This window comes from Ursus maritimus, unplaced genomic scaffold (assembly GCF_017311325.1).
Source record: "Ursus maritimus isolate PB19 unplaced genomic scaffold, ASM1731132v1 scaffold_6, whole genome shotgun sequence".
NCBI lineage: Eukaryota > Metazoa > Chordata > Mammalia > Carnivora > Ursidae > Ursus > Ursus maritimus.
In genome coordinates, this window is record NW_024426774.1 from 39,188,814 (window position 1) to 39,207,327 (window position 18,514).

Below are 18,514 nucleotides of genomic sequence, written 5' to 3' on the forward strand. Positions count from 1 at the left end.
CACACACACACACACACACACACGCACACGCACACACACACACAAAGCCATTAAAATGGATGGGATCAATTTCTCTAAATTCCTTAGGCCTCCAAATTTACTTTGAGCAAATTTCCGGTGATCTGATATTTCTCTTACTGTGCACTCACTGGCTCTAACGGTGTATATTTTCCATGGTTATCTTTTCGGTAGTCTAAGAAAATAAGATCATATGAAGGCAATACAGCTGTTTAGACTAACTGTGCATACCATTCATCCCCATAAGGAAGAATCTGGGAAAGGAGGGTCTCTGCAGGTGGCCCTTCAACAGGACCCAGACAAATGATACGTTCACTTTCATGGCTGTTCTAAGGCAAGAGATGGCAGTCTACACAGTGTGCAGGCCAAATCCTGCCCTCTGTGGCCTGTTTTTGTATGGCTTTTAAGCTAAAAATGATTTTCACCCTGTTAAGGGGTTGTAAAAACAAAACCCTAAACCCAAACCAAAACAAAGAATATTTGTTTGAATAATGTTTGTACAGAGACTGTATCTGGCCTAAAAAAACTAAAATATCTGGCTCTTTACAGAAAAAGTTTGTGGACCTCTATGCTGTATGACAATTATTTTCTTTCCCTCAAAGCAAATTTGATTGTTGGCAAGAACTTAGGCAGGCAGACACTGCCGTCGGTATCCTTATGTCAGCACGGGTGTGATGGGGGCCCATGGCCCAGGAGCTGTCAAAATTTGATTGTAATCCACAGTTAACAAACCTATTTCATACTGTGACATGATACCCAAGAATGTAAGTTGTTCTCTTAAAACACAAGTTTATGAGATAAAATTTCCATTACTACCTATGACACCATTTTGTGCTCTTAAAAATCTATTTCATTAAAAAACGCTGGTTGAGACTAACTCCATTTCATACCATGAGTAGGTGGAGACGAAGTTGGAGAAGACCACTTTACAAATGTAAAGGGCAGCTAGGTACATAACGCTAATGACTCCAAGTCCCAGAAAGCAGGACAGGCCTGGTCAGAGTATCCTGTTCTGGCTGGGGTGCTGCCCAGGCGCCCACCCCTGCTCCCAAAAGCACTCAGCTACAGTTATAAGGCCCTGCTGTCCAGGGCCAGAATGTCATAGAAAGTCTTCTGTGCCCCGCTGTGAGAGAAGAAATTCCCCCGGGACCTCCCGTGTTACAAAGTAAACTGGGGTTTAAGAATCCAGTTTGGGGCTAACATAACTGCACCAAAGGTTTGGGGAGACTTAACCCTCCCGTGTAACTTCAGGGTTTGAGTGAGGGTCTGGGACCCATTACAGAACCTTACCTGTGTCAGGCAAGGCTAGAAGGATAGAGAATAATAATATTTATGCCCACTGGAATGTTTCGCTGGCTTCACGTCATCAGTGTAGACAGTCCCCACTGGCCCCATGGCACTACTGCTCTGCACTTTCATGGCAGCTAACCATCAAGAGCCACAACCGGGCCCAAGAACCAGCAGTGTCAGGAAACAGAGCCCATCCCACTACCACCAAAACCATGCCTGGAATCAGAGAAATCATTCAGTCAACGGATTGCTCCCCATGTGATAGTGCACTGTTTAAGGAGCTAAGCGACTGGTTTGAACAATTTGCAAATGGAGCTGCCTGGTGTCTCTAGCACGATGCAGGTGTAGCCTGTATGGTCTGAAAGTTGGGGACGAACTGGAGTAGAGGAAAGTGAAAAGCAAACCTCTTCCAGTAAGACAGGTAAACCAAGTCGGATTGAATTTTCAAGTGTACGTAAGAAATTACTATCCGTAAGCTTAATGATCTTTAAACCACTTTTGCTTTCCTTGTTCCTTATCCAACGGTTTGCCTGTTTGAGAAAGCACAGAGCAGGACATTGGACTTAGAGTTTTATAAATGACTAGAAAGTGAAAGTTTTTAGAGTAAAGTTTAGAAATTTTGTTTAATTTAGAAACAGGTTTGAAAGATGAAAAAGATAAAATAAAATACTACCCCCTGCAAATAAAAACACCTTTTAAACCCCCAGTGTTTGGGATTCTTCCTTTTATTCAAATTTGGAACAAATGAAGAAGGGACACATCTAGGAAAAAGCCCATCCTTAATGTATTCAAGATTGTCTTCCTTGCTCTGACAACGGCTCCCTTTTCTAAACCCCATTTAGAACAGTATGATCCATGGACTTAGGAGTGAGATAATAGGATTCTGTAAATTCCAGACAGGCTTGCCCTAAAACCCGTCCTACCCTGACTTCATTCTGACTCTTCAGACCTTTTAGGAACAAGAACTATATAGGAATGAATTTCTGCTCCCACAGAAAACAGAAAACTAATGGTCAATCCCGTAAACAAAACCAATCAAAATCAAGTATGCGGAGCAGCTGGACTCTTCCCTTTCACCTTCTGCCTCCACAAAATGAGGATCTCGGACTAGAATACTTTTTTTTTAAGGTTTATTTATTTATTTGAGAAAGAGAGAGTGTATGAGCGAGGGAGGGGCAGAGGGGGAGAGAGAATCTCAAGCAAACTCCCTGCTTAGTACAGAGCCCGACTGGGGGCTTGATCTCAAGACCCCGCGAGATCATGACCTGAGCCAAAACCAAGAGTCCGACACTTAACTGACTGAGCCACCAGGCGCCCTTTGGACTAGAAGACTTCTAAACTCCCTCCTAGGTCTAAATCCCCAACATCTTACAAGTGTGTTCAAGTCCACTTCTGGAATTTGGAACAGACAGCATAACATTAAGCAGAGCTATGAGACTGCTCTTCCTCTGAAGCACTTAATACGCACCTGATCCTGGGGATCAATCATCAGAGGCCACCGTCTCCCCTGAGTAACCAAAATGCCATTTTCTGTTGATATTATGTCACGGGGCAGCCCATCAGTGTTCCACTGCCGTATTTCATAGGGATCACCAAGAATGTTAATGAGACTGAAGGAAGGATTGATTGGGATCTCCAGAGACAGACAGTCCTGGATCCAATACTCTATAAGCTGTGGGAGGAGGAAAGCTTATTTGTATAGAGTCAGGAACACTTGGTAAATGAGGATACGCACAAAAGGTCATGGTTAAAAGTAAGTTCTACTGGTCTCCACATGCATCCTGGCATCAAGGCATAGGACACAAGAAGTGGACTGACAATCAGGAGATTTGGGGCCTAGAACCATACCACAAACTAGCTGTGGCTTTGGGCATGTCACTCACCCTGTCTGAACCTCAGTTTTCTCATGCATAAATGATAAATGTTATCACAGTAGTCTTCAACCAGGGGTGTACTGTCCCTGTTGGGAGAGTCTGGAAGCATGTGGAGAAGTTTCGGGTTATCACAATGACTGTGGGTGCTACTAGCAATTAGTAGATGGGGCAGAGAAATTAGCATGTCACCTGCTTCGGTGAGTGGGACGGTCCAAAAGCACCACTGGCACTGCTCACATGGCACCAGATGACCCCTAACCTTCTGTTGAGTCTACGAGTCCTGTACTCACTAGGTTTTATAACTCAAGGGCAAGTATGAAACCCTTTTAGGAAGGCATTTCATAAAAATGCCTGAAAATCTTCTCCAAATAATTTCATTTCCTGCTCCTTCCCATTGCCTAGCCCTTTGTAGCAGTCTCACCAATTCAGAACACTTCATCCTGACTGACTTTAAAGATTTATTTATTTATTTGAGAGAGAGAGCATGGGCGTGGGGGGAGGGGAGGGGTAGAGGGAGAGAATCTCAAGCAGACTCCTGGCTGAACGCAGAGCCTGATGTGGGGCTCAGTCTCATGACCCTGAGATTATGACCTGAGCTGAAATTGAGAATTGGCCGCTTAACTGACCGAGCTACCCAGGTGCCCCCATCCTGGCTGACTTCAGATGCCACTTCTGATCATAAGTTGGGGGGGACTCCCCGGCCCTTTTTCTTCCCCTACGTTCTTGAGCTGCATAAGGAAGTGATGACTAACTTTCTAAGGCAGGAAAGGAAAGGAAGGAATGTGTTAAGGAAATCCTAGGGCTGGCCCATTGCTGACTGATGGGGGAGGTGGAGGGCTGAGGAGTGTATAAATAAGTTTCCATCATGGAGAACCTTCACAGCGGAGAGCCTCCCTCTAAACTCAGGAAAATGATCGCCCCTATCCTGCCTCTGCCAGTTTCAGCAGCTTCTCATCACTCCTCACAGAAAGTGAGTTTACTCACCGATTGCCTATACTGGGCTGTGAAGGCCCCATAATAGGCAACACAAGCTGCTGCTATAAACACATTCCCAATGACGTTTGATATCTCCTCATTGAATTTCTGGATGCTTTCTTCCCATCGAACTTGCTCATCTCCCAATGCAGCCGTCAGCTTTCCAGCACGTATCAGACGTGCTTTGGTCAGGGCCATAGTCTTTGCTAGAAAATTTAAAAAAAAAATCAAATTATGTCATTTAGTATTTTCCTAAAATATAAGAAGTTTGTTCATCTGCTTTTGTTTGTAGCGCCATTAGCATTACTTAGCTTATGGTGTCAATACATCTCTATGAAACCTCACACCAGTTCAGCATTATTTCCCATTCCAGAAGCAAGTCCAAGTTTGCCTCTTCCGTGCAAACAGCTCCTCTTTGATACTCCATTACTCTGGCCGAAGATAGCTCTCTCTGTGTCTGTGTAGTATTCATTTTCTGGATCAAATTCATATGCCACATCATGTTATAATGGAACATGTCCCAACAAGCCTTCCACACAGGACTTGAACATATGCCATGTGTGCAGTTCTAATCTTACATGAGAAGGCTAGTGCAGTACCTCCATGGAAATATGTCCTACATGTTGGACGGAAGCTGAGATTTGACTGCCTGAAGACTCTACTTTTAAAAATCAGGCATCTCCTGATACACACACACACACACACACACACACACATATATACACACACACACACAATGGAATATTACTCAGCCATCAGAAAGGATGAATACTTACCATTTACATCGATGTGGATGGGACTGGAGGGTATTATGCTGAGTGAAATAAGTCAGTCAGAGAAAGACAATTATATGGTTTCACTCATATGTGGAATATAAGAAATAGTGTAGAGGATCATAGGGGAGGGGAGAGAAATGGAATGGGAAGTCATCAGAGAGGGAGAAAAACCATGAGAGACTTTTTTAAAAAGATTATTTATTTATTTGAGAGAGAGAGAGCAGAGTGAGATAGTATGGGGGGGTGAAGGGCAGAAGGAGAGGTCAGAAGCAGGCTCCCTGCTCAGCAGGGAGCCCAATGGGGGCTCGATCCCAGGACCCTGGGATCATGACCTGAAGTGAAGGCAGACACTTAACCAACTGAGCCACCTAGGTACCCACCATGAGAGACTCTTAACTATAGGAAACAAACAAATTATAGGGTTGCTGGAGGGGAGGTGGGTGGGGGGAGGGAGCAACTGGGTGACGGGCATTAAGGAGGGCACATGATATGATGAGTGCTGGGTGTTATACCTAACTGATGAATGACTGAACTCTACATCTGAAGCTATACTATATGTTGCCTAATTGAATTTAAATAAAAAAAAATCAGGCATCTCCTGGCCACCACAAATTTTATGAGTTACTCACCTAGACTTTCTTTCTCATTCACTCCTTTGTCATATTCATCTTGTAAGGCTTGTATTTGATCTTCTACTTGCTTTAGTAATGCTTGCTTTTCTCTCAGAGTGGCCATAGTAATATCAAGTTCAGCCTAATAAAATTAAGAAAATATTTGAAATGAATATCCAAGGTCCCCAAAGAAAATCAAATTTGCCCACTTATAAAAATTTTAAAAATGGGATTTATGTTCTCTTTTTCATGTCTCGAAAGATTTTGACATGGTATACAAAATTAAAACAAATGTAAAGTAAAATATAAGAGCAGAAGCATAATAGAACAAAACAAAACAAGAAACAAAGCCCAATACAATAAATCATAGAAAGAATAGAGAACCAAATGTACCATTGCACATTAATCCCAAAGCATTTGGGATTAATTAGTTACTACAATGGATTAACTTTAAATGATGAAATAAATGAAAGATTCACGCAATTGGGAAAGCTAATCTTCCCTAACGAGTTCTCTAGAGCAGGGGTCTGCAAACCAAATTCAGCCTGCTGCCTGTTTTTGCGCAGTTAGCAAACTAAGATTGGTTTTACATTTTTAAATGGTTGGGGAAAAAATCAAAAGAAGAATAATATTTCATGACACATAATTGTACAAACTCAAATTCCTGTGTCCATAAATAAAGTGACATTGGAACACAGCCATGCTCATTCATGTACGTATTACTGATGGCTGTTCCTGTGTTCGGGAATTGCGACGGAGACCAGAGAGCCGGCAAAACATAAAATATTTACTCTCTGGGTCTTCACAGAAAAAGTGTGCCACCCCGGCTCTAGCGCTGCGGTTCTTTCGGTGACCCGCCCCACTCAATGAGCATTCTTTGTTCTGCTGGGGACCTCACATCCGATTGTGGCTTACACTGGCTTAGGAACCTCAGATGATGCCATGGAGTGTGGGAGTATTAGCAAATGCAACCCAGAGCATCAGACGCTAGAGCTAAAAGTCACCTGCCGAGTATCATCAGCCTGATGACACGAGCATACTGAGAACTCCTTTTCTTTTTCTGCTGGGAAAGGGCTGATTTTAGAGGTCATTTCTGAAAGAATAATCTTCCCCAGCTCTTTGTCTACAACAAAAACGCGTTTTCAAGAGCGCTGTTACTCTCTATGTTGTGCAAAGTCACAGGAGCTTGAATGATTAATGATCGTGGCCTTTAATCGTATAAAATACAGCAACACAAAGAGTGTACCTGTGCAGCACGGAGTTTTTGTCTCTTTGGTTCGACTTCTTTGACTACCCTAGAGTATAAATCCATCGCTCTTACCCACATGCACATGGATTTACATGCTCTGGACACTTTCTCTACTTTTTCAGGCACAAAATCAGGATTGTTAATATACTTTTGAAGTTTTGCCAATATCTGAGGCTTTATGTTTTCCTTATCATATTCTAAAAGTCTTCTTAGAAAGTTAGAATCACCAAGAAGTTGCTTGGCTGTTGGCCAATCAGGCCTGAAAGACAGACACAATAAGTTAATAGTACTGTAATAAAGTAATTTAAGAATAAAAGAAATGTGTTCTTTTGAGAACATTAAGATATTATCCCAATCGGTGGGTAGTTTTAATCTCGATACTATAATCCCAGTTATTGGTAGTTAAGTACACCACAATTCCTGGGGAGACATTCCCCGATGACTAATGTTTCCTCTAAGCCAGTTTTGGTAGAGAAAGGAATTATAAAATTGGAGTTTTAAAAATGTAGGACATTACAGAAATAATAGTTTTATTTTTACAATGCCCTGGCACTCACGTTTTTACGCCATTTGTCTTAGTTTAGGTCCTTAAAATCTCTTGCCAGGACACTACAATCACCTTCTAACTGGTTTTACGTCTCTCAGTCAACCCTGGCCCTTGTGAACTTGTGCCAGATTGGTCTTTCTCAGAGGAAAAGCCGATTTTATCGAAAATGTTCAATAGTTCTCAATCCCCTCTGGTGGGGGCTTTTCTTCTGCGTTTTGCAGAACTCCCTAGCCCCGCTAAAGTGCTGGCCCGAGAGGGAGCAGGGAAGCAGGGTGGAGGTCCTCTGGGCCCTCTACCCTTGCCTGATCAGTTTGACATAGAAAGATCTCTTAGAATTTTTATTAAAAAAATTTTGCATTACTAAAGAAGGTTTGAAAACTACCTATCTCCAGGATGAAACACAAGACTTTGCATGCTGTCATCACTGCCCTCCTCCCCCGCCCTATCCCATTCCGTGAGCATCAAAGCTCCCTGAGCTCTCCCCCCGGTCTCACTCTCCACCTAAGCAACATCTCTCAAAAATCTGCTCACACCTCTCTAGGAGCACTCTTTTTTTTGGAAGTCCTGCTACTATGCAAATATCGCATATCTTGAAATTATTATTTTTCATGTCCATCTTCCCACTATCCTATATGTGGCTTAAAGAGAAGAGCTTTGTATCTTCCATCATATAGCACAACACAGATGTTCAAAAAAATGCTTGTTAAATCAATCTGTTGAATGACTGACCAAATCAGTGAGAAGGTAGAGAAGAGAATGAGCACATACAAACAAAAATGTAGAAAAACACCAAAGAAATCCCCCCATGCATTTTGGGAACACATGATTATGGATGTACTCACTTGGCATTCAAGAGAATAGAAATCGCTTCCATAACAGTCATGACCAAATCTGGGGGCTTTGTAAAAACTCTGATTTCCGATATGTCTGCTTTATCTAAGGAATCCAGGGCTCTATTAGCAGCATCAAGGGCAGGGAGAGCCTCTTCAAGGTCTCTCTGAGCATCATCAGCGATCGCTTGGGTTTCCTGAGCTTTCACTTTTGCTGTTGCTTCATCTTCTTGCACAATGCTACGGACCTAACCATTGAAACATGGCTGCTTAGGTGGTCTCAGCATTTGAATTTCAATGTTTAAAAACAAAGCCAATAATAATGTGTCATATTTGCCCCCCTGGATTGCACCAATAATCAAAGAGGATTAGCTACAGTGCATTTTAGCCTCTCCTTTGTCCATCTCATGTAGGGGTAACTGAGCTGAAGCTGTCAGAACAAACCATTCCTTCTTCGGAGATGAAGAGCTGCTGCTTTATATTCATTGGGGGTACTTTTCTCACCACTCTCCATCCCACTCATTGGGTTCACTCGCTCTCAGGGAGAGAACCAGGCTGATTCTGAGGGTAGACTGTCTACAACTTAAAAGCACTGCTGAAACTACCTATCAATTATTTTAAAGACATATAAATTTTAAAGAATCCAATCCCATGTCATGATATATAAGCGATCAGTTGGTGATCAAAGCCTTCTTACCCATGACATCAGGGAATGCAGCATACCTGATCGGCATTTTCTTGATCCACTGCCAATTTGTCCATCAGGGCTTCAACGTCTTGTGATTTTTGAAAAAGGACAGGTTCTAAAGCTGAAAGTTCTAATTTCATTTTATCTACTAGTACATTTGTTTCTAATAGCTTGGTGAGACCATTCTTCACCCGGTCACGTGCCTAGATGACAATAAAAATATATATTATAATGAGTATTATAAATTATACCTTTCGTGGCATTTCTTACTCATGTACTAGAATTTTACATCTACAGAACTGGTAAATCAGTTTGTAATACTTAAAATTGTGAATGGATAGAAATCTTCAGGAACTCTAGGAAATGACTGTGACTTTCACCATGGTGGGTGTGGATCCATGCCCCCTAGCCACAGCGGTTGGCATGTCACTGGACTGTGGGCTCACTGGGGAACCACATCATATTATTTTTATTCCCTTAGCTTGGCAGCTTGCTAGCATGTTGAATGAACGAGGGGTAAGTTCAGATAGGAATTTCTGGAGCCCACAGCTCTAGGAATATGTTTCCTCAAGATGGGTGAGCAGAGCTAAGCACTTGTCAGTGTTCTGGGAGACAGTATTCTGGGGACTCAGCTCCGGTTGCTGGATCTGAACCCTACTTCCCAGTGGTAAGGAACTTCTGACTAGGATCAAAGAGGAGGCAGCCGGGAATAACTATTTTTTGAAGGTGAGTCAGAAAGCCTGGTTCGAATGGACAGATTTCAAAATATCTATCAAGTTATTTTACAGAGCATGTATTTATTTACCAGGTAAAAATCCTCTGAAAAACATTTAAAATATCTTAACGGTATATACTTCTATTTTAATTTTGATTAAAATATTGAACATTTCAGCTCATTGATAGCCTGCTGACGGTGACCATGAGGGCTACCCCTCTTTCCCGAGCACCTCATAGGTGTCAGATCACATTCCAAGCCCTTCACAAACAGTATCTTATTTAAACTCCACAACAATCCAAGGGGGTAGATATAGATATTTCTAAACATTATTTTCTAAGACCTAGAAGTTACAAAATGTGCTCAGGGTTGTGCAGCCAGAAAGAGGCAGAACGTAGGTTGTGTGTGGTCTGGCTGACACTGAAGTCCTTGCTCTTAATGGGAACTACGGACACGTGTTAGGCCACAGGAACTCCGCCTCTGCTGCTCAATGAAAGGTTCTCCTTCTCATGAAATGCCGCAGAGATGTCTAATTCACCGCTTCACTTTGATGCTGTTACAGTGTCCAGCTCATTCTGCTGAGGCCCACTTAGGTAAATGACAGCAGAAAAAGTACACATATCAAGGAAGGGGAAGGCCTCTGGGCCAACAGCATGAGACATTCTTTTCGTCTTTTTGTCTGTCGCAGGTTGTCAAGGGCACATGTCAGGATGGAGAAGGCTCTAGCAGGTAAGATGGCATGTAGAACTTCTGCTAGTTCTGGCAAGTTTTGAGTTCAAGCAAAAACAAACAAAAAAAAGGTCTTTTTATTGATAATATTACACTTACTGAAACCAACTGCTTCCTTTTTTCACTCAGCATAGTCAGGAAGAGATTGATGAGCTCCAAGTAGGAGGTGGGCGTCGTGTAGTAGCGTCTGCGGAGCTCCGCATAGTAGCGCTCTGCCATGGTGGACACGCTCAAGTGAACGCTCACGCACATGAGGGAAAGCTTTTCTTTCAGTTCTTCCCTTCCTGCATCGACGTTTGCGAAGAACGTCTTTGATACAGAAAGAAGTGCTTCTCTAGGCCACTGAAAATAAAGACATGATTTGGAAAATCTGTTGCTCATTTCTGTAACATACATTTTAACGAGTAAGAAAATGTATTTCTCTGGACCTCTTCCTTGCTTTGTCCCCCCTCCCCCCGCCCTTCCTCTGGGGTATGCTGTGCACGCTCCCTGCCCCCACGACCCCTTCACCCATGACTAGATCCCATCTCTTCTTGCCTATTCAATGGCATTGGTACAACTACACTTAACTCAGTCTGCTGCTCCGTCAATATCTTTCTTTTCCGGATCATTTCCATCTGCACACACACATGCTATTAGTATTTCCCACTTAGAAACACTTTTCTCTTGACCTCATGTACCCCTGTAGTGACTAGCCCTCTCTTGGTGTTCTTTTGGGGCAAAACTCCTTGCAAGAGTTGCCTATGTTCACTGTCTCTGATTCCTCTCCTCTCTTCTCCCTTGAACCTTCACCCCATCACTCCACTGAAACCAAGCTCTTGTCAAGATGACCTATAATTTCTACATTGCTAAATTCAATAGTCTCCTCTTCCTTTATAAATTCTGTTTAGCCTTTGTTTGATCATTATCATTGTCATCCCCTGTATGTGAGTAAATTCCTAGCAGGCTTTAAAGCTAATGCAAGTACCCTTGAGTTATTCTTGGACAAAGTGTTACCCCTTTAAAATCAAGTGAATCCCGGGGCACCTGGGTGGCTCAGTCGGTTAAGCCTCTGACTCTTGATCTCAAGGTCATGAGTTCAAGCCCCGTGTTGGACTCCACCATGGGTGTGGAGCCTACTTAAAAAAAAAAAAAAAAAAATCAAGCGAATCCAACTTCCCAGCAAGGTATCCTGGGATGTCACCAACCTGGACAAACCAATCGATAGTGCAGCAGTTCACAAGGGATGGAAACATCCGGCATCGGGACCGAAAGGCCTCCCCCACAGGGCTCATACAGAGAACAATGTGCAGCTTCTGACGGACTCTGCTGATGAAGTGCTGAAACACCTGACCAAAAGATATTTTTCAATTAAAACAAGGGTGAAGTAACAATGAAAGTAAGTGTTAGCTAATGCCTCTGGGTCTACCAATACCAAATAAAAACTGCGTTAGTATAGCAGATATGCGAATTGTTTTGTTCAACCTCCATTCCAACCCCTCACGCAGTCTGGAAAGATTAAAAATGATATTTGGCAGACTCATTGCAACTAGGATTCCGGATATGGTGCAGGGCCTCTTGAATAAAGTGGAGAGAGGTATTCCTACAAGTGTTTGCTTTGGGGCAGAGGCCACTGGAGGAAAGAGACAGGGGCAGGGCCACCATTTGCGCAGGGGCAGAGTCTGGCCGAAGGGTCGTGGGCCTAGAGCAACTACCTGTGATGTGGCTCCTGCCGTCAGCTATGTCTGACCAGCCTAGGGACCTGCGGCTTTGGAGCCAGCAGCCGAAGCAGCAGCATGCTGACTGCTGATTGGTTCAGTGGCTTCCGGGCTCGGCTGGGCAGCTTCCCTGACCACTGACTTCTATCATGCGCATTTCATGGTCATGCTGAGGAATTCAGCCTGGAGTCCCTTTCTTGGGCTCTCCCAGTGATTCTGTGTTCCTCGAATAAACCCCCTTCTGCTATGTCAGCGGAAGTAGACCTTGCTGTTTGTACATACAAGCCCTGACCCAGCAGCAGAGGAGATCTCAGAAAAGACACAGAGCAGAAGACATAAGAAAGAATGGTCAAAAAAAGTGAAGAAAGTCCAGAAGCTAGGGAAAGCACTGGGGCGGACCAACAAGCAGGATATGGAATCCAGCACAGTGCTGGAGACATGGAAGAGGACAGGAGTTAGGTTGCTCCTGAGATGGGGCTGGGCCCAGAGACATGGGGCAATCGATTTCTGTTTTAGGTGCTCTGACCTTGCTGAAAGGCAAGGGAATCAAAAGTACTGGACTCCTCAGGCAGGGCACTGAGAATGTGTGAAATCCACTTGTGTTGAAAGAAGTTTAGGCAAACTGTCCAGTTTGGACAAGACTATGACCTCCGTGGGACACGTTTTCTGCTTTCCACTAACCTCTCTGGAAGTCTGGTGAACCAATGCTTTGAATGCAGGGAGTAAGATACATAGAATTACAAAGGAAACCAATTATGTTAGAAAAAACATCCATCCATGGACTCCTCAAAGGGATTTGTAGATTGTTAAAAAAAAAAAAAAAGAAAAGAAAAGAAAAGAAAAGGAAGGCTAATACAACTTTTTGTTTTACCAAAGCCATATCACCATGTGACATGTCCTACCTCATCTCTGTTCCCCTCAGAAATGCCTACTTCTTTCGCCCTTGGTCTGGTGGCTGCTAAAACCTGTTCCAGTTCATCCTTTTCAAATAAATTGGGCACTTCACCTGAGTTCAGGATGTTATTTATATCTTCTAGGAACTCCTCCACTACAATCTGTAGAAGAAAGCAGAGTGATCATTATAACTTATCCAACCAGTTTACATTTGTTACGTGTAAACTGTAAAACAAATATTTAATCAAAATTCACATTGAGTTAATTTTATCTTTAAGAGAAAATAATCTTAAAAATGAGAATCTTAATATTCTAACACAGAGGTACATTGATTTTTCATTTTTCCTTCTTGTTTTGTTTCTTAAAAGGCATTCATCTTTTACATGGTTCAAGTAATATGTACATTTTATTTTAAATTTATTTATTTATCTTAAAAAGTTATTTATTTGAGAGAGAAAGAATGCATGCACACGTAGGCACACAAGTGAGGGGTGGGGCAGAGAGAATTTTCAAGCAGACTCCCTGATGAGCGTGGAGCCCAACATGGGGCTGGATCTGATGACCCATGAAATCATGACCTGAGCCGAAACCAAGAGTTGGACGCTTAACTGACTGAGCTACCCAGGTGCCCCTGTGCAACCATGTTATATTCTGCCCTCTTTCAACTAACATTTTTTTCATAAATATTTATCCATAATTCTGTGGAGTACTCATTGTATTTATAACCATTAATGGGAGCATAACACACTATTGAGCTGATGTGCCACAGTTTTACATAGACTTAAATGGTCCACAGTCTTGTTTACATTTTAAGAACGTATGTAGGTCTATAGCTTTTCTCCCCAGTTGGATTATTTCCTGGGGATAAATTCCCAGGAGTGGGGGGCGCCTGGGTGGCTCAGTCAGTTAAGTGTCTGCCTTCTGCTCAGGTGATGATCTCAGGGTCCTGGGATCGAGCCTCACATTAGGCTCCCTGCTCAGCGGGGAGTCTACTCCCTCTCCCTCTGTTCCTCCCCCCTGCCCTCTTGCCCCTCTGCCCCCTGCCCATGCTCTCTCTCTCAAATAAATAAAAAATCTTAAAAAAAAATATTCCCAGGAGTGGGATTAGCAATTAAAGTACACGAATAGTTCCTGGACTTTGAAGACTTTTAAATTTCCCATTCAATTCAAGTAAGATTTCATTAAACTTAACGCTTATTTTTGCTAGTTTAGAGAGAAATTTGCTTTGGAGGAATTTAATTTGCATTTCTTTGATTATTAACAAGGGCAAATATGATTCCACATTTATTATTTTCCATTAAAAAATCTGTTCAAACTGTAACCATTTATATATTGGAGTTTACTTTTAAATTTGAATAATTTTCATATTATAAAATAAACACTTTGCCTCTAATAATTGATGCAAATATTTAAGAAATCTATCATTTATCCTTTGTTTCAGTTAACTTTTTAGTTAAGTGTGAGTCCTATATATTTAACTATGACAAAGTATCTGCTATTGTTTTCTTCACTTGTAACTTTTTTTTTCCTTGAAGTTGGCATAATTGTGTCTTGTTAATTTTCCTCAAGACCAAACATTAGCTAGTTCTTTGTCCTAATTTACTTATTTTTGCTTTTATCTTATTATTTGCTTTTCTTATTTTTCTTGTTGCTTCCTTGTAACCTTTATTTTCCTGAAGTTTTAAGTCAATTAATATAGGTAGTTTCTAATTTTTTATTCAAATCTATAAATTTAATCCTAAGAACTGTTTGACTGCTTTCACAGATTTTTATTTATATTAAGTTCATTTTCCCTGTTCTCTATTTTTTTTTTTAAAGATTTTATTTATTTATTTGACAGAGATAGAGACAGCCAGCAAGAGAGGGAACACAAGCAGGGGGAGTGGGAGAGGAAGAAGCAGGCTCATAGCGGAGGAGCCTGATGTGGGGCTCGATCCCATAACGCCAGGATCACGCCCTGAGCTGAAGGCAGACGCTTAACCGCTGTGCCACCCAGGCGCCCCCATTTTCCCTGTTCTCTAAATAGAGATTTAAATTTTGATGTTCTTGACTCAGGAATTTTTTATATGAATTTTTTAGAAAGATTTTATTTATTGAAGAGAGAGAAAGAGAGATGCAAGAGACAGCACCAGCAGAGAGGAGCGGGAGAAGCAGGCTCTCCAGTGAGCAGGGAGCCCAACACTGAGCTCAATCTCAGGACCCTGGGATCACGCCCTGAGCTGAAGGCAGACGCTTAACCGACTGAGCCACCCAGGCGCCCCTAAAATGAATGTTTTAAAGTCCTGAGCCACATCACTAATTTCGCCTTTGATTAGGCATGGACAAAAAATATTATCAGCATAGTTTATGCTTTTTTGAATTTATTGAAAATTTGTTTAAGCCTAACATATGATCAATTTTTGTAACCTTTCAGTAGTATTAGAAAATACTTACTTTGTAAAATATAAATGTAGTATATGGCCATTAATTCCAGCTTAGAAATTATATTCTTCATATTATCTAAACATACTTACTTCTATTTTGTATTTGCTAGAAATAACAAAATAAACTTTTTTAATGTCTTGTTTCTCTCAACTTCTCATATCATAATAGTTTTATATATATACATACACATGCTAATTTTAATTATTATGGTTATATTTGCTCTTCATTAACACAGAACATTTGAGATTGATTGGGGCTTTCAAGAGGGTATAATAGCCTTTTGTTTGCTTAAAGTGAAGCAAGACAGTCTGAGTTGATCTTTGGAGATTTAATACTTAGAGCCTTTTTATATAACTTGCTCAATTTTTAAAAGCAACATTAAATTTCTGTAAGAAATATTTTAATTTCAGGATAATAAGAAATTACAGATAAACAAAATTAAGAAAATAAAAAAACCACTCACAATCCCATTACCCAGATATTTTCTAATTGTATGTAGAGCATATCTGTTTAGTTATAAATTAAACCAAAGAACCTACATGGTAGATGATTTGTATGTGTGTTATGATGTAAGAACACATCATAAACACTTTCACATTAATTAATGTGTACTTCCACAAAGTAATTTAAAATTTTTTATGAACTGTCCTATTGTATAATTATACCACAATTTACTTGTGTAACTCTCTCATTGAATAATGAGGTTATTTCAAATTAACTGTTATTTTAAAATATTGCATTAGATTTTCTTGTACATACAACTTTGTATGCAGCTGTGATTGTAAGTAAGAGAAATTTAAGGGCTTTAACTGCATATTGCCAATTACCTTCCAGATGATTTTGCTAATTTACAAGTGAGGTCTATGCAAGGCCTGTTTCCTGACAGCTTTATCAACACTGCATATTATGATTTCTAACCTTTGTGAGTGTGCAAGGCCAACCCCTGACATTTATCTTTACTGAAATTTCTTTGGTTACTGGTGAGGCTGAACATTTCCTCAGGTGTTTAAAGCCCTTGATTTTTTTTTTTTTTTTTTGAACTTCCTATTCACATTTTATTACATTTTAAAATTTCTTCTATTGATGTGTTTGTCTTTTCTTTTTCATTTTAAAAAGACTGTATTTGCATTTATTTTCCAGCTTTATTGAGATATAATTGACATATGACATTGTGTAAATTTAAGGTGTACAATGTACGATTTGCTACACTTATATTGCAACATGATCACCACCACGGTTAGCTAACACTTCCATCACATCACATAATTACCATTTCTTTTTTTTTGTGGTGAGAACATTTCAGATTTATTCTCCTCATAACATTAATGTATATAATACAGTTTTGTTAACTATAGTCACCATGCTATACATTAGATCCTTAAACTTAATTCATCTTATAACTGGAAGTTTGTACCCTTTGACCAACTTCTCACCACTTTCCCTATCCTCCAGCCCCCGGTAACCACTATGCTTTCAGTTTCCATGAGTTTGGCTTCTTTTAGATCCACATATAAGTCATATCATACAGTATTTATTTTTCTCTTTCGACTATTTCATTTAGCATAATGTCCTCAAGGTTCATCCATGTTGTTGTAAGCAGCAGGATTTCCTTCTTCGTCGTGGTTGAATGATACTCCACTTTGTGTCTCTGTGTGTGTGTGTATAGTTGTGTGTGTGTGTGTGTATCCATTCATCTATTGATGGACACTTAGGTTGTTTCCGTATTTTGGCTATTGTGAATAATACTACAATAGACATTGGAATTCAGATATCTCTTTGAGATCCTGTTTTCATTTCCTTTGGATATATATCCAGAAGCGGGATTGCTGGATCATATGGTAGTTCTATATTTAAGTGTTTGAGGAACCTCCATACTGTTTTCCATAGTGGCTGCACCAATTTACATTCCCACCAACAGTGCACGTTTCCTGTTTCTCCACATCCTTGTCAACGCTTGTCATCCCTTGTCTTTTTGATGATAGCCATGGTAGGTTGTACGTTTCTAGGATTTTATCCATTTCTTCCAGATTATCCAATTTGTTAGCATATAATTGTGTGAGGTAATATCTCATTGTGGTTTTGATTTGCATTTCTCTGATGATTACTGACATTGAGTGTACTTTTATGTACCTGTTGACCATGTGCATGTCTTCTTTGGAAAACTGTCTATTCAGATCCTCTGCCCATTTTTTTTAAATTGAATTTTTTCTTTTCTTTTCTTTCTTTTTTTGCTATTGAGTTGTATGGGTTCTATATATATTTAATTATATTGTGTCTCAATGTAACCCTTGTTCATGTTCAATCTATTTGAGCCTCATGGATCTGGATGTTCATGTCTCTCTCCAGGTTTGGAAAGTTTTCAGCCATTATTGCTTTAAATACATATTTTGGTCCTTATTCTTTCCTTTCTTCTGGAATTCTCATAATTTGGACATTGTTTCTTTTCATTATGTCCTATAAGTTCCGTAGGCTTTTTTCACTCATTCTTTTTTCTTTTTGTGTCTCTGTGGATAATTTCAAATGTCCTGTCTTTTAAGTGACTGATTCTTTCTTCTGCATGGTCAAGTCTGCTTTTGAAGCTTTCCATTGAATTTTTCAGTTCAGTCATTGTATTTTTCAGCTCTGGATTTCTGTTTGGGTTTTTTGATGGTGTCTTTTCTTTGCTGAATTTCTTGTTCTGTTCATCCATTGTTTTCCCAATTTTGTTTAGTTGTCTGCATGTTCTTAGGGTTCACTAAATTTCTTTAAGAGGATTATTCTGAGTTCTTTATTTGACAGTTCATAGATCTCCATTTATTAAGGGTCAGTTACTAGGGTTTTGTTCATTTTCTTTAGTGGTGTCCTGTTTACCTGATTTTTCATGATCCTTGATTCCTTACTTTGGTATCTGCTCATTTGAGTAAGCGGTCTCCTCTTCCGGACTTTACAGGTTCACTGTGGCAGAGATAGTTCTTCACCAGTCTGCTCAGTTTGGGTTCCTGGACATGTCAGCTAGCAATCCTTGAGCAGGTGGGGTTTGCTGTCAGGATCTATTTTGGGGTGAGCCACTGCCCAAGCTCTGAGGTTGGGGGTGGGGTGCTGCTGGCTGGAACAATTGGATAGGACTGCTCACTTGGTTCCCTCCCCAAGCAAGGCTGTAGGATGGGCTACGTGGTTGCCTACATTCTCTGGTCTGGCTTCCTAGATGGCTGGGACTG

At 40.7% G+C, this 18,514-nt stretch overlaps 1 protein-coding gene across 1 annotated transcript in view; it reads right to left on the minus strand.

The window, feature by feature from the left end:
- DNAH6 (dynein axonemal heavy chain 6) overlaps nucleotides 1-18,514 on the minus strand; it is a 199,946-nt gene that overhangs the window by 59,503 nt on the left and 121,929 nt on the right. The window contains exons 46-55 of the mRNA XM_008700061.2: nucleotides 12,902-13,054; nucleotides 11,490-11,630; nucleotides 10,402-10,644; nucleotides 8,894-9,061; nucleotides 8,183-8,418; nucleotides 6,791-7,052; nucleotides 5,563-5,686; nucleotides 4,167-4,363; nucleotides 2,777-2,980; nucleotides 1,713-1,838 (exon numbers count right to left, since the gene is read on the minus strand). Coding sequence (XP_008698283.2) covers nucleotides 1,713-1,838; nucleotides 2,777-2,980; nucleotides 4,167-4,363; nucleotides 5,563-5,686; nucleotides 6,791-7,052; nucleotides 8,183-8,418; nucleotides 8,894-9,061; nucleotides 10,402-10,644; nucleotides 11,490-11,630; nucleotides 12,902-13,054 — 1,854 coding nt within the window. The remainder of the gene's footprint in view (nucleotides 1-1,712; nucleotides 1,839-2,776; nucleotides 2,981-4,166; nucleotides 4,364-5,562; nucleotides 5,687-6,790; nucleotides 7,053-8,182; nucleotides 8,419-8,893; nucleotides 9,062-10,401; nucleotides 10,645-11,489; nucleotides 11,631-12,901; nucleotides 13,055-18,514) is intronic.